The sequence below is a fragment of the Schistocerca serialis genome, chromosome 1 (genome assembly GCF_023864345.2).
Source record: "Schistocerca serialis cubense isolate TAMUIC-IGC-003099 chromosome 1, iqSchSeri2.2, whole genome shotgun sequence".
Lineage (NCBI taxonomy): Eukaryota > Metazoa > Arthropoda > Insecta > Orthoptera > Acrididae > Schistocerca > Schistocerca serialis.
In genome coordinates this window covers 359,266,757-359,288,030 of record NC_064638.1, presented here as the reverse complement: position 1 = coordinate 359,288,030, position 21,274 = coordinate 359,266,757, and the positions used below count along the sequence as shown (strand labels likewise).

Below are 21,274 nucleotides of genomic sequence, written 5' to 3'. Positions count from 1 at the left end.
ATGTTAAGTCCCATAGTGCTCAGAGCGATTTGAACCTTTTTTGCAAGCAAGACTGGCAGCCTTTACCACTTCTGTTAGCCGCTCGAATCTAGAGAGAAACTTTTCTGATCCAAAGTGACACACATCATTGGTACCGACGTGAGCAACCATCTGGCTGCATCCTGTGCTCTTCATGGCATCCGGGAGGACCCTTTCCACACCTGGAATGACTCCACCCGGTATTCACACGGAGTGCACATTGGTTTTCTTACCCTTCTTGTCAGCCAAGTCCGTAAGGGGCCCATAACGCGCCTAGCGTTGGAGCTCCCAACTACCAATAATCCCACCCTCTGCGATTGCCCAGATCTTGCAGGCTGAGTGGTTTCCTCTGAAACAGGACAGGCGACAGCATCTGGCTCAGCGACAGTGTCGGCCACAGACAGCACCTGGAACCTATTTGTCATACAAACCGGGGAGGCCTTACGTGCGGCCGCCTGGGAAGTCTTTCGCCGCCTGCCTCGCCCCGGGGCGACCTCTCTCTCGACCATAGGTGAGGGGTCAGCCTCAGTGCGAGCAGTAACTGGGTTGGCCACCGGTGAGGACCGATCGGAGGACTCTGACGTGCTGGACGTCCGTCTGATCCCCACGGCTGGCCCACAACAGTGGTGCCCATCCACTGCAACCTCAAGCTGTGTAACCGAAGCCATCACAGCCTGAAGCTGAGAGCGAGGTGTCACGAACTCGGCTCGCAACTGCACACAACAATCGCAGTCCCTGTCCATACTAAAGGCCGTAGCACACTAAACTATGCAGGTAAACGGACTATCGGCACGTGCTGCGCAGCTCTACTGTAGACCCTGACGAAAACGCAGGAACTGTGCCTAATAATACGCAGTTTTCAAAAATCTAACTACCGGAGCACTCAGGTAAACTAAATGATTCGCCCCTGATTAGGAACTTGGAATATGTCACAAACTCGCTTTACTTTCCGACGCAAACGAAAACGCGAGAACAGTCGCTAATAGATATTAAATTTACACGCAGAAACTCAAGAAACTAAACTATTAAAGCACACAGATGAAATTCGCTCCTGGTAAATGTCACAAAAGCGGTTACTTCCCTGTCGCTGCGTCTGTCTCGGTCGGCTACTACTGCCTGACTGTTGATGGGGATACAGTCCTCTGATTCGTAAACTTTCTGGATAAGCCAATAAATACGTACCAGGGTTTGGAATCTTCACAATTACGAATGGTCCAGTGTATAATAATTGCCTCTTCCTATTCTTTTTGGAAAGTAATGAGGATCATGAAGGTGCTCGCGGAAATGCCTTTTCGCCGATCCTAAATGTCTGCATCCATTTGAGTTTGATGTCGTATTCCTTTTTCTGATCCTGGCCTTCTCGGTAAGAGAAACCAGAGCTTGTCTAATTTTCTCTTTACAGGCTATGTCAATACCTTCTGCTTTTGGAATTTTATCTACTCACTCATTTCGTTCCTTTCCTCTAAACATCAACGCAGCAGACGTGAGTTTGGTTGAACATATGTCGTATGTGGCATAACATCAAGCCGACACACATATCCTTTGATAATTCCGGGTTTTTCTTCAAAAACAACTGAATGAGATAAAAAGAGGCTTGATAGTTGCTGCTTCTGTTCATCAGTGAGGTGCATAGGTTCCTTCTCAATTACTTGATCTGCAAATGTGGATAGTTTCATTGTGTTTAGGGAAAACATTTTCGGTTTTTATTATTTGTTATTATTAGGCATATGCGGATCGAACGGCAGTGCCGCTAATGTACTCCTTCCTTCCGCATTAAGCCAATCTCCACTGAAGCACCTTTGATCCAAAATTTTGCTTTCCCCACAGAGAAGTCGATGCTACCTTCCCTCTCTCGTATGCTACTAATGCCCAGGATACAATCCACTGTCAATTTTTCAACAGTTACGAACGTGTATGTAATTGCTGCACTTTCCAAATTCAGTTTCAACTGTTTCTGCATCCTGTCACTTGTGAATCTTGTACTTAGTGCTCCTGTAATTCCACGGTTCTCCATTGGCAAAACTGGTAGTTTTGCTGTCCGCCATAACTTTTGGAACAAAACACTCAATATCACCTTAGCTGAAGCTCCCGTGTCTAATTCACACATCAAAAAAAGTTCTCAGAACTCTAGAAGATAGACGTTGACTGTGGATGTTGTATCACAGACACAGTCTCTTTGACTGTTTAGAGATGTCACAAACCCCGCCAAAAGATACAAACAACCATGCATGATCAGCGCCTATTAGACAGAGGGCGTCCGACAGCCGATCAGTTCCAGTCACTCCACCAGGAAGGAGGTACACGGCTCGTGTTGTCTGCAGTTCAACCAAGCCTAGACGGTCAATACCGCGGTTCGATCGCGTCCGCGTTGTTACTTTGTGCCAGGAAGGTCTCTCAACAAGGGAAGTGTCCAGGCGTCTCGCAGTGAACCAAAAAGATGTTGTTCGGACATGGAGGAGGTACAGAGAGACAGGAACTGTCAATGACATGCCTCGTTCAGATCACCCAAGGGCTGCTACTGCAGTGGATGACCGCTACCTACGGATTATGGCTCAGAGGAACCAAGACAGCAACGCCACCATGTTGAATAATGCTTTTCGTGCAGCAACAGGACATCGTTTTACGACTCAAACTGTGCGCAATAGGGTGCATGATGTGCAACTTCACTCCCAACGTCCATGGCGAGGTCCATCTTTGCAACCACGATACCATTCAGCGCGGTAAAAATGGGCGCAACAACATGCCGAATGGACTGCTCAGGATTGGCATCACGTCCTCTTCACCAATGAGAGTCGCATATGCATTCAACGGAGACGTGTTTGGAGGCAGCCCAGTCAGGCTGAACGACTTAGACACACTGTCCAGCGAGAGCAGCAAAGTGGAGGTTTCCTGCTGTTTTGGGGTGGCATTACGTGGGGCCGTCGTACGCCGCTCGTGGTCAAGGGAGGCGCCGTAATGGGACAATCGTGACCAATAGTGCCTTGATGAACTTGTGTATAGTACGGCACGACGAATACAGGCATGCATCAATACAAGAGGACGTTTTACTGGGTATTAGAGGTACTGGTGTGTACAGCAATTTAGACCACCACCTCTGAAGGTCTCGCTGTATGGTGGTACAAAATGCAGTGTGTGGATTTCATGAGCAATATAAATGGTGGAAATGATGTTTATGTTGATCTCTATTCCAATTTTCTGTTTAGGTTCCTGAAAATTCAGAAAGGAGGCGATGCAAAACTTTTTGCTGTGTGTATTACAGTGACTGGAATTCCTTCGATTGTAGCAGGAAACTAGCACGAAAGGATAAACATTGTCACGCAATTCCTCCGATGATTCCTTTCCGTCATTATACCGTAGCGTCTGCAATTGCTGGTCGTAGGCCGTATTCGAATCCCTGACCGCGTCTCTGGGTCTCAAGGTGGTCAAAATTAGTTTGTTGAACGCGCGTCACTGCCACTATATGCGCCGTCTGTTACCTCCATAGTTATTGGTGTCTGCATGTGCCAATCTCCTGGCATGGACTACGACTGATTCTGTTGTTGCTGTTGCGGATATTTATTGGTTCAAAACTAGCTAACTGGTTGCTGGTCGTTAGACTGGACAGGATTATACCGCCCATCGCCTCTATTAAATTTGTTTCTCTCCGGTCGGAAACCACTGACATTTCTATTCTTCTTTTTTCAACTATTGTTTGGATTGCCATTTGGTACATTGCTTGGATTTGCTTTATCCATTTGGTTGCATTACTATCGTTTTCACGGCCACTTGGTGAGTGACAGACACCAGTGTTCGCATTATTATTCGATCCCGGCGTTGACTTCTTGAATCAGGTAGATCGAATCTAACACAGAAAAAATTCCTCCAAATTTTCGTCTCACACATTAACTAGCTGATTTCTGGCACTGACCGGTATATTCTGAATATATCATGTTTTGGTAACGGGTCGTCCAGTACCGATATTTATTGAGACAATTTTCGAAGTATTTCCTTAACGTCCCTCGTTTCAGTGAGAATTGTTCAGGGAAAAATACTTGTGGTGCAGCATTTGTTGAACTCCACGCGACCAGTATTTTGCTAAGAGTATCTGTTTGGGTTCATCGTAAGTCCGACGAGATTCGCACGCTTCGGTTGCCCATAGTGCACCTTCTCCTTGAATATAACCTGATAAGAAGCATATCTTCTGTGCATCAGTCCAGTTACTTGGCGAAGCTCCCCTAAGGCTTCGCACGAACACTACGGAATTTGCCGTCGTCTTATCGGGACTAAATATCTGAAATTGCCCATACTTGAGCATTTTTTCTTCGATACTATTTATTTCTACATTTATTTATTGATTTATTTAATCTGGAAAGATTAGGGCCATCAAGCCCTCTCTTACATCCAGCCAGGCAATCTACATATTTTGCTTTCATATGTTTTAGTAAGCATGTTAAACTACAGCTAGTAATAAAAGTGAAATAAGCAATTACAATGGTACACTTGGAAAAATACATACGCATGCAGTTTATATTTGTAGACGATAAGCACTGAAATAATTAGACATTATGATAAAGACAGATTTTAGGTAGGAATGCTAGCGGCAGTGGGTATGAGGGATATAGATGGCGAAGGAAGGGAAAGAATAGGAGCATGATGAAACACAGTTAACGAAATATAAGAGAAAAGGAGATTGCGTGGCTGTGTGGAATACAACTACTGCCCCGTAGCGGGTTCTAGTGGACTATATGGGGGCTATAGTACGACTATTACACGTTTGGATTTCCGTAACTGGATGCGTCGCTCCAAGTTTGTTGTCGTGGAGCTTGATACATCTCGCTACCACTGTTCACCGCCCCTCGACAGTCAGAACCTACCTCAGTCTTAACCTCTTCTAATCCTTTCTTAGAGAAATTATCTTCTGGCAATTCATCCGGGGATAAGGATGAGACAGCAGATTTTACACCATCTGTTATCGCCTGATTCAGCTGCTGTTCCTTCGCGTTTGCCCATTTATCGATCTCCTCCGAAAAGTAACGCTTATATGCTTCAAAATTTTCTTTGATTTTATCTTTCTGTCCTGAGGAAATATCTTGCGCTGTTTTGCTGAGGCTAGCAACCGTTCCTTCTACCTAATGCTGTCGATTCATAATTTCATTGACGTTATCCGCTATCTTTTAGATCTCTATCGCAAATTTGTCTTGACTCTGTCGCAATTCTTGCAGCTCATTCGACATGGTCTCATGCTTTCTGATAAAATCAGCTATCGTCTCCTACATTTCGTTTTGATTTTGAATGATCAGCAGAATTAGCTGAATTTGTGTCTGGATTTTAGACTGCGCTTGTGCCATGGATGCCTGTACTTGCACTATATGAGACGTATTATCAGATAACAAACTAAGTTTTTGCGTAATTACGGTGAGGGGATGGATCAATCGCGTATGCTGAGAATCTGGCTAGATCCTGCCCCGCAGTTGTGGGGTCGTCTCGTGCGTTACGTTGCTGACTGCTTTTCGCTTTCTTGTTCCGCTTGCATTTTAAAATGCGCGCTAGTTAAAACAGTTCCGTAAATTCTTTTTTTCTGATTAACTCACACAGTAAATTGAGTCACTACGTCACACATAATTAAAATCTCGTTTGCACTTACAAATTACCACTATAGAAGTTTGTCTACAGAATGATAGCAAAAATGCCGGCCGGAGTGGCCGAGCGGTTCTAGGCGCTCCAGTCTGGAACCGCGAGACCACTACGGTCGCAGATTCGAATCCTGCCTCGGGCATGGATGTGTATGATGTTCTTAGGTCAGTTACGTTTAAGTAGTTCTAAGTTCTAGGGAACTGATGACCTCAGAAGTTAAGTCCCATAGTGCTCAGAGCCATTTGAACCATTTGATAGCAAAAATGGAAAGCTATTCTTTATATAGAATAGCAAAAGAGTCCTTGTCACTTCTAATCCTTACAAGAACCAAGACCCTTAAAGATAACTGGTTAGAGATCCTGCCTTTATATGTTGTCTTCCGTCGAGTTTCTGGTCTGAAATTCGCATGTGACGAATCTGCGTAGAATGTATCCAATGCCGTAGCAGCAGTACTCGTTCCGTTGTGGCATGAAACAGATACACACAAATTTTATACGCAGAGTCCTGGCTTAAACGATCGCCAATTTAACTTCCCTCCCCCTCTGAAACTGAAGTTAAGTTATTGTGACCGAATAATACGTACGAGGGTCTATCAATAAGTAATGATCCACTTTTTTTTTCTCAGAACATATTTATTGTTAAGAGTCAGAATTTTGTGACAATATACATCAACATGTCTCGTCCATGTCCTATTTTTCTAGGTAGTCTCCATCACGTTCTATGGCCGTACGCCAACGTTGTGGAAGCGCATATATTCCCTACTGGTAAAAGCTCTTATCCTCTAGGTGTAGCGATGTTTTCACTGCATGAATGACACTCTCGTCATCTTCAAAGTGTGTTCCTTGTAGAGAATGTTTAAGCGGCCCAAAGAGAAGGAAGTCATAGGGTGCCAGTTCTGGACTGTAGGGTGGATGAGGCAGTGATGCCCAACCCAGTTTGGCAATGTGTTCCCGGGTTCTCAGACGTCTGTGTGGGCGTGCATTATTGTGTTGGAGCAACATTTCTGCTGGATTCGTGTCCGATTGAACGCTTCTGAAACGGTTCTTGAGTTTATTCAGAGTCTTCACGGATGCCTCTGAATCGATGGTTGATCCTCTTGGCATTTTATCCACGAGAATGACGCCATCCCAATTCCAGAAGACTGGCACCATGACTTTTCCGGCAGAGGGGGTTGTCTTGCATTTCTTCTTTTGTGGTGAATATGGATGATGCCACTCCATTGACTGCCTTTTTGTTTCCAGCGCAAAGTGGTGCACCCAGCTTTCGCCCAACGTAACGATCAGTGACAGAAAGGCCTCTCCGTCGGTCTCAAAACGCTCCAGCAATTCAGATGAAATAGCCTTTCTTTGAAAGTTGTGGTCCGCTGTGAGTATTCGTGGGATCTATCGTGAGCACCTCTTTGAATATCCGAGAGTCTCGATCATTGCAGACGCACTCCCAATGTTGAGCGACAACTTTAGAGCCAACTGTCTAGGTGTGATGCGCCGGTCGGCACGAATAATGGCATCCGCACGATTCAGCGTGTCTGGAGCAGCGGCTTGAACAGGATGTCCCGAGCGTGGCTTATCATGGAGCTCAGTTTCTGCATTTCGTGAGGCTGTAACTTTCTTTACTCATCGCCCAACTGTACTCTTATCACTGCAGCATCGCCATACACGGCATACAAACGTTTATGGATGTTCACCACGGTTTCTTTTTCTGCACACAAGAATTCAATAACAGCACGCTGCTTGTCACGTGGATCGTATTTAGACACCATTTTGATTCTGTACTACGGCTCTGCCAGCTGCCAGAACGGTTAGAAACTTCAGCGGCGCACAGAACAAACATCAAATGTGAAGCACCACGAAGGACGTTTGTCTATGTATAATGATGGCTTTTTTTTAAAAAATGAGGAGCATTAGTTATTGCATGACCCTCGTAGTTACTTGAATGGAAACTTTCAGGAGGGGGAGGTCCCTTCCCCACTATTTTTACACAACTATCTACCACACTTTCTCACTATTTTGAATCCTTAAGTCTACTAAACAAAATTATTAGAAGTTAGAGTTCATAATCATACTCTGCCTGACTCTCGTCGTCAAAGTCAGTATCTGGGATAAAATCTCTGTGGCTCTGCAGAATGCGGGCGATCGTCGACTCTGAAAATTCTTAAAATAATCAGAGGCTTAATCGTACGCCGTGGGGAAGCCGTCATGAGTGCCATGACGTACTTACTCTGCAGCATGAGAATCAGTGTCCAAATTATGTATCAATTTCGTTAAAGTTCAGAATTTAATCTCTTAAAACAGAGCTTGAATGACCGTGGTGCAGGATATACTGATTTCCCAGGATACAAAGTTCCCTGCGAGTTAAGACACACAAAATAATGTTACGAACCACAGACAAAGAGGAAGTTAAAATAACCAAAGAACTGAACGTACCTTTTCCATAATTATAATTATAATTTTCCATAAACGATTTTTCTAGCTACATTCCACTACACATTATCTTCTTGTATGAGATGAAATGTTATTACAATTAATCAAACTTTATTTCGTATTCAAGATGGCAGCTTACAAAAACGCCACTAATTAAAGTTCCTCTGCGATCCTACTCTCCGCAACTCTGAATCAGAAATAGGTAAGTAATGTTCCACATTATATCCACAGAGTCTTTATATCTCGAGTCAGAGATAATCTGTCTCTCGTTGTCATCATGAGTCTTTTACCCATTTAAATCACTTGCTCGGTTATGCTTAGGCAACAGTGCTATGTGAGTAAACGTAACAGAAACAAGGTAGTAGTACACCATGAAAATGAGCTTTTCGTGTCAAGAATAATCCCGATGGGAGCATTGAGAAATATAACGCAAGACTTATCGTCAGAGGTTTAGTCAACCCTATGGTGTAGACTGCAGTGAATCCTTTAATCCAGTAGCTAAGCTGAGCACAATTCGTTCAACGTTAAGTCTTGCACCAGCTGAGCGCATCACACACAGTTTGATGTATCTACAGCATCCTTGAACGCAGAAATAGAAGTAAAATATACGCAGCAGCCAGAAGGGTACAATGATGGCTCAGAGAGAATTTTCAAATTAAGCGAAGTTCGTACAGACTTTAACAGGCCTCAAGATGTTGGAGTAAACGCTTTGAACATTTCTTTTGTCAGCAGGTTTCAGGGCAAATGATACAGATCCTTGCGTAAATGTTAGAGAAGAAGATGACAAGAATCAGTTACTCGCTCTTTGTGTAGGCGATGGGTTAATTATGGCGAGTCATCAGCAGGATGGCAGCAAGTCTGTTAATGAATTAGAGGCTGAAATCAAGATAATTGTATTTCCTCGGACTTGAGATTGAACGCTTTATGGTGGTGCAATCAAGGTAAGTCAGCAAGCCTATGCAAAGAAGATGCTGAAGCGTTTTAGTTTTCAATACTGCAAGCCTGTCTCAACATCAATTAAAAGGAAAACAGATACATTACAAGCAGAAAGTAAGAACGCAGGGAAGTACAGCATTCCATATCGACAAGCAGTTGGAGCACTGATATACCTGACGCTTGGAACGAGACCTAACCTCACCGTGTGAGCTTCCTGTCTTGAACTCTTGACTCGGCATCAACAGAAGCCCCTAGTACTCCTGTATGTAGCAGGTACATATGACCTAGGCATAATGTGTCGACCAAATCTATGCTTTGGCGTATTAGTATGCTCCAGTGATGCGAACTTTGAAGGGTGCAACAAAACTGGACGATCGACATCCGGTGTAGTTATTACACATGCAGATAGAGCTATCTCATGGTTCAGCCACAGACAGGCAATGATTGCCACATCTACAAAAGAACCAGAAATGGTGGCTGCAACGGAAGATGTTAAGGAGATAATTTATCAGTATAGACTTTTTAGAGGAATGAGAAAGCTGACGTAAGTTCCAGTCCTTGAGTTTGACCATTAGGTAACAGTGAAACTTGCGTAAAATCCTGAATTCCATCATCGCACAAAACATATAAAGAAGCAATATCTTTTCATCCGAGAAAAGGTATTGGAAGGTGAGTTAGGCACTCAGCATATTTTTAGCTGAGGAACAGATAGCAGGTATATTGACGAAGCCCCTGGCAAAACCAAGACTGTTAGTTTTATGTCATAAAATGAACCTTTCACGTTGACGTGTTGCTCATGTCCTCCTGTCATAAAATGAACCTTTCACGTTGACGTGTTGCTCATGTCCTCCTGTTTTGCTCCTAATTAAATAAGGGAAAGTGTTATAGTTATATATGTCTGTATTTAATTAAGTATCAAACGAAGTTGGCAGCAGTTCTGCCACATAGTCATTAGCGAGACAAGAAACGTAACTGAATTGTTCAAATGGCTCTGAGCACTATGGGACTCAACTGCTGAGGTCATTAGTCCCCTAGAACTTAGAACTAGTTAAACCTAACTAACCTAAGGACATCACAAACATCCATGCCCGAGGCAGGATTCGAACCTGCGACCGTAGCGGTCTTGCGGTTCCAGACTGCAGCGCCTTTAACCGCACGGCCACTTCGACCGGCCAACTGAATTGTTATAGAATGTCTCTTTGTGTAATATGAAATAAACGAAACGTTCAGTGCAGTAGTTACATCTTCAACCTAAAACAAGTAAATGTAGCAGGTTAGGCTAATTCGAGGCATAACACACGTCATAGCTGAATGTTATAATCAGTCGAACAGTTAAGCGTCTTAGCGCAGTGGAATCAAAAAGAAAGGACTAATTTCCCTAAGGAGCTGTAATTTCTAATGAGAGAGACACTTTCCCGCTCCCGTGACACGCAAGCCTCCTCCAGAAACCGCTGCAGACGATATTTCAGTGCAGGTACTACGCCACGGTTCTTAGCGTCATCGGTGGTTAAAGTAGACTATGTTCCCTATCGATAAACAATAGCTCTTTGCAACTTCTGGTCACTGTGACCACATATTTCAGTAATAATATCTGTCGCAATAATAATCCAGAATTTGCGAAACATTTAATTTTATTATCTGCAGCGTTAGTGTCTGTATATACTCGTTGCCTTTCCTAAAAAAAACACACATGCATTTTAACTGCATTATATTTAAACACAGATGTCGAGTTCATTTCACAAAAAGTCCTTCGATAACATCTGCTATAATTTAAACCCAATATTCAGCGACAATTTTTTATCCTTTTTAGTTCATTTTCATATGACATAAATGATACGTTTTCTGTCACGAATATAAAAGGCAAAATTTATAATATATGTTTTGTTTTGAATTTTTTTTCGTAGTGGTTTTAGCGTTAATAAAACACGTGCTATCCCAGATACAAAGTAAAGTTCACAAATAAACAACAATAAGTTTGAAATCTAATTTTTCACGAGATTTAAAAGGTGCAGAAGAAACTGAAGAAAACACACAACTGACATATTGTCTGAAAATCACCATAGCGTGAAAAGCTTTGTTATGGTGAGAAACTGAGTAGTGTAAAACTAGGCAACTTTGTGACAACAGCGCGCTCCAGCTTTCTATGGTTAACTGTTGTAACTCAGGTCAACTTCCAACATACAATTCTGCTGTAGTGTGTTCTTGCATAAGTGCTGCCATTAGTGATGGAAGCTACTGGTACGTGCATTACACTTAAGCTGCTCACAAAGCAATTTTGCTGACAGGTGGAAAAATGTGTCAGTAGATTTCTTGGAAACTTTCTGCTATTGCTGATAACTCTGAAGAGGTGACCAACTGAATGAAAGTTGATTAAAATAAGTTACTTGTGCAGACTATTCTGTATAAGAGTTAAACTTAACAAATAACTTCTTCAGCCACTGTAAAGCGAAAAAAGCCCTCTCCATAGATTATAGGGTAACTTTATGACAGCACACGTATCTGCAGAAACAAGTGTGACACTTAAAATTGTAGAAAACTCGTCTCTTTAAGGAAATTAGGGACATTCGTGAATGATTTAACGGAAAAAGACAAAGTTTTAATTCGCATTAAAGCTTGTTTTCTAAATATAACCTACAGCTGCTTAGAATATTGTATTAAACGTGTCGTGGCTTTGTTTTTTTCTCATAACGCTGAACTTATAAGTAGATTTATGTGTTTAATAACACAGTCACTGCCATATCGTATTTACAAGTAAATGTCTTACAGTTTAAAATAATTATCTCGCTTGGAGGTTCTGTGTTACAGGTAAGTGTTGTAACCATCTTTCTTTCATACAGTTCCTGTGAACAGATGCGTAAATGAGTGTGTAGAAGTTATGTTTGATTACCTTATGTAATAAAGTTTAGTTTTTTTCCATTCTAATTTGGTTTCAAAGAGGAAAGGCCTACAATTATTTGGATTTTAAGAAAAATAGAAATCTCACCAAACTGGCAAACTTTGTGACAAATGTTTTTCTCTATATGGATAAAACAAAACTCATAAAACTGGGCAAATTTGTAATAAAACTATAACTAGCAGCAGATGAATTTAACTCTACTTTTCGTATCTCAGACCTCATATCCTGATCTGAGTGGTAACTTCGAGACAATAATATTTCATACTTCTAATATGTCATGCACATAAAAAGTGTCACACTATAAATATTTAAAAATAATGGTTGTAAAATTCCATATACTTGGAAATTAAGTCTCGTAGTACATAACTGTAAGAGGTTATGTTACAAAAAGTGCTAAGATTGCTAAAAGCGTCTAAAGGTGCCCAGTTTTACGGTAAGCATGAACTACCACACAGAACGAAGCTTTTTCACCGTTTTCAAGTTTTTATACTGATACTCATACTGTCGTGTCCCCATTAAGACGACACAAAATGTTCCACGCCTAATTCTCTCTCTCTCTCTATTTCTTTCTCACTCGCTCTCTGTTTATTTCATTTTTTAAAGAAAGGAAGGTGACTATAATATGAGTAATTTTTGAGCGTCTCCTTATAAATAGATAGTTGCAGTAGTGATATAATATCGGTGTTTTAAAGACACTTAAACACAGAAAAGACATTTAAAGGCTGCTGTAAGAATTTCATGACGTACACGTTATTGTAAATGTCACCAAATTAAATGCTGAATTGATAAACAGTCTTATTTACTTTAGTAGACTAGAGCCTTGAAGTCTGTTTTTCTTTGCTTTTCTTTTGTATTATGTATATAGTCATTTTATTTCTACGAATCATTCTGGCTTTGGCATGGAATGCAGTGCTCATTGCACATGAGCGTTATTCAGCAAAATAATCTCAACAGAATTAAAGTTTGAAGGAAATGTTCGGAACTAGTTCCATTGTTTAATCTTTTCACGAGATAGTTATGATCAAGCATCGATGTAACAAGTTTAGGATAACATACTGACTGTGAAGGTAGGGATAGTACTGGAAAAATCAACAACAGAGTGATGAATACATATGTAAAAAAAAGAAACGTATTTATTTACAAGTTAAACAATACATTAACACATCGATGAGGGTGAGTTATATTCACCGTAGAATGGCATCACACTTTAAGATATGGCATGGGAATGTTGTAAAATAGTCCTTGGAATGCTTTATAAAATGCAGTGCAGTCATGATTGAAATGTTAATGTTGTAAGAAAAGAACATGAAACGATCTTTATATTATAGATATAATGCACTTAAAGTCGTTATCACGATCACGAGTTATCTACGGTGAGAAGCGAATGAATGAATGAAAAACTGAAACATTTTAGTGTAGTTAAAATGATAATGAGGCGAACAAGTGCGGGTTGCACTGAAAGGCAGATGGAAGCCTCTGAAATCGATGGAGAAATGAGAAGCTACAGTCCTGTAGGTGCAGTGTTTACAGATGGCGGGAAAGCTTTCTGAAGCGAATATTCGTAGACGGGGAATCTCTTTACATCATACCATAATGCATTCCGGGGTAGTTTTGGTACTGGTTGCCGTAGAGATGGCCAGGCGCTATAGGCTGACCCCAATAGCCGTACCGATGCGGGTACCCTCTGTGTAGTGGGTTGACGGCCACCTTGGGTTGGTCATCTACCTCCGACGCGGATTTCGGTTTGCCAGCCGGCGCGGCTGGCGGTTTGTCCTTGGCGGCCCCGGCAGCTGGCGGCGAAGACGCCGGTGGACTCGAGGCAGCTGAAGGCGGCGCAGGGCTGCCGGGGGCCGCAGGAGCCGGGATGCCAGCTTTCAGGACGCTGTTGGCTGCCGGAGACGGCGGCGCTCCTACGTCGTCCTTAGGCAACTCGGTGCCCGGGGGGACGGCCGGGTTCTGTGGGGCGTACGGAGTGGCGGGCGGCGCTCCGGGTTTGGACTGCTTCGGCTCTGCTGACTTGTAGTAACTGGACTGAAAGTTGGCAGGACCGTACGGTGCAGTTGGGTAACCGTACGGCATCGGCTGGTACCCGAAGGGCACGAACGGGCTGCCGAAGGGCGCTCCGTAAGCGGGCGCCATCTGCGCTTCCCGGACGGATGAGTCGCTCTTCTTGGGATTCTCCAGGGGCAGGTTGACCTTCGTAGGACCGGATTTGCTGTCACTGTGCTCGGAGCTCCCGCCGCTCGCCTGGCGCATCATCTCCGCGGATTCAGCCCCTTCGCGGTAGACAGGCGGCGGTGGTGGATAGTAGGGTGGCGGGTGATGGTGGTGGTGGTGGCTGGGGCGCAGGAACAGCTGCAGCAGCGCTAGGGGCGTCTGCGCGCCCGGAGGCGGCAGGTACCTGGGGTCTGCATAGCACGGCGCCGGCACGGGTAAATCCGGCGGCGCGTACGGGTAGGCGTGATAGGCCGGGTCGTAGACGCTGCGGGCCGAGGGGGAAGGCGACGCTGCCGGCTTCTCGGACGAGTCTGGAGTAGCGTTCGGTTTGCTGGCCACCGGCGAGGACTTTTGCTCCTCCACCGCGCGGAAATGTGGCACCAGGCTGCTGAGGCCCTGCAGAGCCGTGGACGCCGTAGCCGTGGCCGCTGCGGAGGAGGCCGAGTTCTGCGACGACTGCACCGGCACTGGTAGCGGGTAGTAAAGCGGGGGCGGGGGATACGGCGCTTTGTAGTAGGGCGCCTTGTAGTAGGGCGAGTACGGGTACCCCGGATACGGCTCTGGCGCCGGCGGAAGTGGCTCCTTGGGCCCCGGTGGGTAAGGATACTCGTAATCCGGGTAGTAAGGATACGTGGGGCTGAACGGATAGGGCGGGACCGGGTTCTTCGCGTGGTCGGGCGGCTCGCAGATGATGAACGGCGACTGGCGCGGATCTCGCGGCCGGACTTCGATGCAGAACTGCTTGCACGGGCCGAAGGGAGGGCACGACTTTCTCACCCGCGACAGGCTGCCGTCCTGCGCCACGACGTCGGCGATGTGCTCGCTCTCGCCACTCTCGTCTCCGTCGGCGTAGCGGGCGTCGCCGGCTGCGGCGGGCACCGCAGCTTTGTTGTCGGCGGCGCCTTCGCTGTGGGCGACGGGGTGAACCGGAGCGACGGCGGCCCTGGCGCCGGCAGGGACGGCGGGTACGGCGTCGCCCGACGCGGCGTGGTCGGCGGCGGCCGCCTCTTCGCCGACGGCGGCGCTGTGGTGTGCCGACGCTGCGGTTATCAGCAGCAGCAGCAGCAGCGCGGCGCGCGAGACGGAGCGCCGCATGGCTGTGGCCGGAGGTGCGGGGGCGGGCGTGTGGCGGGGCGTGGCCCGCGCGCCGCCTTATAGGCGGCCCGCCGCCTGCACCGTCGGCACAAAACCCGGCCGCTCCGGTTTTTCGGACGCCATCCCTCCGCCGCTGTCGGGCTGCATGTCTTCCACAATGAATCTGTCATTGTTTGCTCTTATTCCTCCGTCGTCATTTAGCCAGTGTAACATGTACACAAACCAATATATATATATATATATATATATATATATATATATATATATATATATATATATCCCTACCTATTCGAAACAAATTAGAAAATATATCTTATTCGCCACACTTTCGATATATTATCTGAATATTTCATTTCAGCAACTGAAAACGTCTGTTAGCTGCTCAGCTAGTAGCAGTATTCGTTGCCGTCCTGCATGACGAGTAGTGATTACTGTCAGCAGGACAATGTTTACAGGCGTTGATGCGTAGTCTGTCCGAAACATGGCATTGCAACTAAATAAAAATAACGCTCCTATTAGCGGGTAAACAGCAACTGTATGATAGAAACTAGGAGCCTGCGGGTTTTCGAAGTATCAGCTTCCTTTTTAATTTTAGGTGGCATAAGCGAGAATAGCACTATGCAAAGAGATGGTTCAAATGGCTCTGAGCACTATGTGACTTAACTTCTGAGGTCATCAGTCGCCTAGAAATTAGAACTAATTAAACCTAACTAACCTAAGGACATCAGACACATCCATGCCCGAGGCAGGGTTCGAACCTGCGACCGTAGCGGTCGCTCGGTTCCAGACTGTAGCGCCTAGAACCACACGGCCAAGCACTATGCACTATAGTGATAGTTTATTGTTAATACAGCATGCAGATTAATTTACTTGTCTTTTTCTAGTATATACACTTGCTTGTCCATTATTCCTCCAGGTTCTCCGCCTTGATAAGATCTAGAGACGTTTGATTTGTGGGGCGCACAACTGCGCGGTCGTCAGTGCCCGTACAAAGTTCCAATTTTTACACAGTCCAATTTGTTCACAATCCAATCTAGCCATTGTCACGAATGATGATGATGATGATGATGATATGATGAGGAAAACACAAACAACAGAGTAAATTCCCAATCCGTCCGGGAATCGAACCCGGGACCCGTGATCCGGGGCAGGAATGCTAGCCACTAGACCACGAGCTCCGAACAAAATTTACAGAAAGCTACGAATGAAAGAATGAATGTCTTCTACTTTTTCCTGATTCTATTAATATTTCCGTGTTTATCTTGATCGTTCCGTAGGTACTTATTCCCTTGCCTCGTATATATACAAAATTATCGACTTAAGAGTATCATTACGAATATTTCTGGAACGAAATCGCGATTCACCCCATATTTACACGAAATGGGAGTACACACAACGATTTAGAAAGCTAACTTGTACAGTAGCTTTAACAATGAACAAAAATATTATTGAAAAAGCCGTATATAATGTTCTTATTCAGACGGCACCTTTTTCTAATTGGAAACTGGCTGAAACACTCTACAGGTTACTGTAGGAGTCCAATAAATATTTTAGTATACATAGAAACATCTTGCGTAATACCTGTAATGTAAATGATATAAAACTGTTTATTAAGCTTACCTAAAATAATACCTCTAATGAAAATTATATGATTGGTTACTGAGCCTAGATAAAGTTTTACCTCAAAGCGACACGAACACCATCCATACGACACATGGAAATAAGGATGTCAAAGATACACAAATCATGAACCAATTTGTCTTCTGTAAAGCACGTCTGATCTGTAGTAAGTGTAATATAAGAGTAATACAAATAGACGTTAGTTCAAGTAAATGTATTAAATGAATATTAAAGACATAGTTTGTACGCTACGTCGAATGTGACCGGCTCGATGATTTGCCGAGCCCTCACACCCGATATAGCTACCTTCTGGAATCTCTAATACAAAGTCATGTACTTTGCTGTCATTTTTTATTTCTCCTTCTTAAAGTCAAGAATTTTGTTATCTTATACAGATTTCCTGAATTTATAATTTATCTGAAAGTTATAATGAATAAATAGTAAGCTCTTTTCTGCCATCTACACAAAAATTATTAATTTCAAGTATTTCCATTTTCTAATCACTTTTAAGTTACAAATTTTTAAATCTGCAATATTATTTAACTCAATTAAAAATAAGGAGAAATCAAATAAGTTTCACGTTCTGTGTACGTACAATTTCATATTGTGAACACATGACCTGTCATTTGTAAATGGCAGCAAATAAAATAAAAAAAAATACGCTCAACGAGTATTTTTCCATCGCATTAAAATCCCTACTCTGCCTACGAAAACAGTACGTATGCTTCTGCTATGTGTGTTAAAAATAACGCACGCTAACTGTGTCCAGTCCAGACCGGTTCACATGAAGAGAGATTTGAGAAGAAATACCCACGCAAGTTGTAGTAATACGGTGTTATGAGCCGTTCAGTGCTGTTAGTAATATCATTTACATTTATCTACAGGAAATGTTTAGCGATTCAATTCGAGGGAGCGGGTGGCCTGTTCTGCCCAGTCCAACCCTGGTGAAACATTTCTTGAAGGAATTGCGTTAGGAGGTCTACCCACTTCTTGGCAAAATGACTAAGCGGATCACAACTGTTAAGGAACGATCCCAGCATTTCTCTAAAGCCATTTTCAGGAACCACGGAATACCTATACCTGGACAGTAATGCGACATCGTTAAGTACCTCTGACTAAACGTCCTCACGGGTGAAACTTGGTTATCGAAGAAGATATCTGAACGTGACCTTGTCCCTTCCATTAGCCAATGAACAATTTGCGGAGTTAAATGTTTGACTCTAAGATTCAGTGAGTCAATAGTTGCTTCCTATATTTTGAAACTCTGCAGAGCGTTTCATGTGTATTTCGATATACTAACATTCCTGAGATACTCGTATATTGACCGGAACGGCTTTGACACTGTTGTTAGCCGTTACATTTTCTCAAGAATAAAAAAAATCTTTTGGTATTTTATCTGATCCAACAGGTGCAGTTCTTTGGTGTTTATATCTTTTTAGAACATTTTATTTTCTGATTCCTTCGGCGGCTTTGCATTTGGTGTTAACGAACAGTTCCTTTGCCCTGTTCATTTATATCACCTATAATTCGGCTATACCTTAATCGTGCAGATAGTTACTTCTTTCATTTAATTTCCACCCCTTTTCATAAGGAATAATCACTTACTCATGAGTCACATGCGATACGGGATGTATCCTAAACGCAGGCAAAGCATGTAAAAATGAGAAGAAATATTTATAGCAATACGGATCCGGGAGCTTTTAATTAGCGAGTTATGTAACTGTCACGTTCTCTGTATTAATGAAGTTCTTGAAGTATGAGTCTACAGCTTGTACATATTCGTACTGTTGAAAAGACACTGTTTCGGTAACGATGAACTGTATGTAGTAAGACGTACTATCAGTTTGTACCACTAGACGTATACATTAATTTGTATATGTTGAGATGCGTGGTTGATCACGTCCTACTTTGCATATCCAGAGGAAGTGAAAACTGAAATCTCCAAGGTAACGAATTTCATTAAGTCACTCTTACACGTTCCCTTACAAGATAAAATGCTGTTGGCCTAATTTTATCCATTGCATTGGTGATTTCTGTTGTCATTTCCTTTGAATATGTTAAATGGGGCCTGATCTACGATGTATATTCACCTCTTTTTGTCAGCCACAGTCACGTTTTCTTAACGCTGTTACTACCGGTTTGAACACGTACTGCGATTATCAGATTACCTTTTCTCTGCTATGAGCATCCAATGATCAGTAAACTCATTTCATGACTAGCAGTTGTTATGGTTACAGAATGAGCCTTTCAACCAGCAGCTGAGAGTGCACTATTTTGAAACTTACTCGCAGATTAAAACTGTGTGCCGTCTAATTTGTATTTTGCGTGAGAGAGACTTTTTAGATCGTTCATGGGATAACTGTGACGGAGTAAAGCTTACCTCATGATTGCAGTAAACATGGAAACAAGTTGTGGCAATGTTAATAAAGAAATGGTTCAAATGGCTCTAAGCACTATGGGACTGAACATCTGAGGTCATCAGTCCCCTAGACTTAGAACTACTTAAACCTAACTAACCTAAGGACATCACCCACATCCATGCCCGAGGCACGATTCGAACCTGGCACCGTAGCACCAGCGCGGTTCCGGACTGAAGCGCCTAGAACCGCTCGGCCACAGCGGCCGACGTTAATAAAGAATACAATTGTACATGATAAATATAACTTATCGTCATCAGAGATAGAACAAAGGTGTGATAGGACAAGGATAGGGAACAAAATCAGAAGTGTCATTTTTCAGTTAAAGCATCCCAGCGTTCGCCTCAGACGATTTATAGATACCACAGAATCGTGAGCCTGGATGGCCAAATAAGGTTGTGACGCTTCTTTCGAACTCTACCTCTCCACTGACATGGATATTGTGTATCGAGCTGCGCTCGGACATATGCATTGCAGTACGCAAAACCGCCATCGTGTGTAAAGGAAGGCATTTAAGAATATGTAACTTCCTGGCAGATTAAAAGTGAATGCTCATAGAGCTTCGAAATCAGGACCTTTGCCTTTTGCGGGCAAGTGGTCTACTGACTGAGCTACCCGAGCGCGACTCATTACCCCTGCCCACAGATTTACTTCTGCCAGTACCCGGTCTACTACCTCCACTGCAGAGTGAAAATTTTATTTATTTCAGTACTATTCCACGGGGCCAGCAGCACACTGGTTACAACAGTTATGAACTACGAAGAAGCGTTTGTAAAAATACTCAGACTTTATTATTATTAATGAAAGTGCCTACAATGTGCAAATACAAAAAAATTCAAACACAAATACTAACCTCAGTTACATTACACTAGTCCAAGTCTTATTACTAATATTGTTCTTTTTCTGCAATTTTTTGGATGGTGTCTTTCGCAATGTTCATTGCATAGTTCGCACACGCAGTCTTCATTCTCCTGGTGGAAACTATTTTTTGGCAGAACTTTGAGGTATAACCACGTGTTGCTTATAGTGTCGCTACATGTCGGAGTTCGTAGTTTAAATGTTTAAATTTTACTCTCATTATGACGTCGGCTGAGTAGAAGTCGTTCCAGAGAGAGTTGTTTTTTCCTGTGAGTATCTGACGCGTGCTTTAGTAGGTCATGGTGTTTGACACGAGTATCTTCCCGATGCCCAGGATTCATTTCATACAGTGGGATTTTATTTTCTCTAATGTTACGAGGTCATTGACTTTTACTTTGTCCCAGATTACGTAGATCCCATAAGTCGCTATTGGTGTTGTGGCCGTTTAAAATAACATCATTGTCGTTTTTGTTGAGAGTTTTCAGGCCGTTGTATGTTTATTGCTGCTGTTGCTCTTTCTTTCCTATGAATGTTGAATGATATCAGTATTGTTTGCAGAGTAACTCCCAGAGATTTGTATTTTAGTACCATTTCAAGCAGTTTATTTTGAAGGGCCAGAGTGTCTTTTGGTGAGGGTTACCCAATAATTCTGAAAATCACCTCTTTGATTTTGTTGTGGTCTGTTTGTAGGTCATTTTCCAGAGTCCATGACGTGAGTCTGTTTAGCACCTTTTGTAACTCTTTTTTGTCTTCTGGACCTATTACCACGTCATTCGCATAAAGTATGAGTGTTCTTGAGCTGTCCAGAATGATCTTTGTGATATATGCTATCGTGATGATGAACAATTTCGGACTGATTGGGTCCCCTTGCAATGCTCCATTTGTTTGCGTTAAATTCTTCGATACGGTCATATCATCAGATATCTCGATGTATCCTCGCATGTCTGAAAGTACTTTTGTTATTGGTGTGTTTCACCAATTAGCAGGCGAAGTTTCCGGATGAGGGTTTCCTAGGACGTACGCAAATGAGACCGCAATCATTATATCTCGTAATTTAGAAGCTTTGTATACGTGAAACCGTGGCTACATACAGACTACTGTTCTTCTTATTTTAACAAAATGAGACCGATTAACATTTTTTTCCGGTACTCCCAGTAGGCACACACAGTAGTGATCCTTTTGAA

At 43.2% G+C, this 21,274-nt stretch overlaps 1 protein-coding gene across 1 annotated transcript; it reads right to left on the bottom strand.

The window, feature by feature from the left end:
* Positions 1-13,461: 13,461 nt before the first annotated feature.
* LOC126473413 (uncharacterized) lies at positions 13,462-15,195 on the bottom strand. Its single transcript, XM_050100476.1, has 2 exons — positions 14,229-15,195; positions 13,462-14,159 (listed from the first exon to the last, which is right to left on the bottom strand). Exons 1-2 carry the CDS (start codon positions 15,193-15,195, stop codon positions 13,462-13,464), a joined length of 1,665 nt encoding a protein of 554 aa, XP_049956433.1.
* Positions 15,196-21,274: the final 6,079 nt, after the last annotated feature.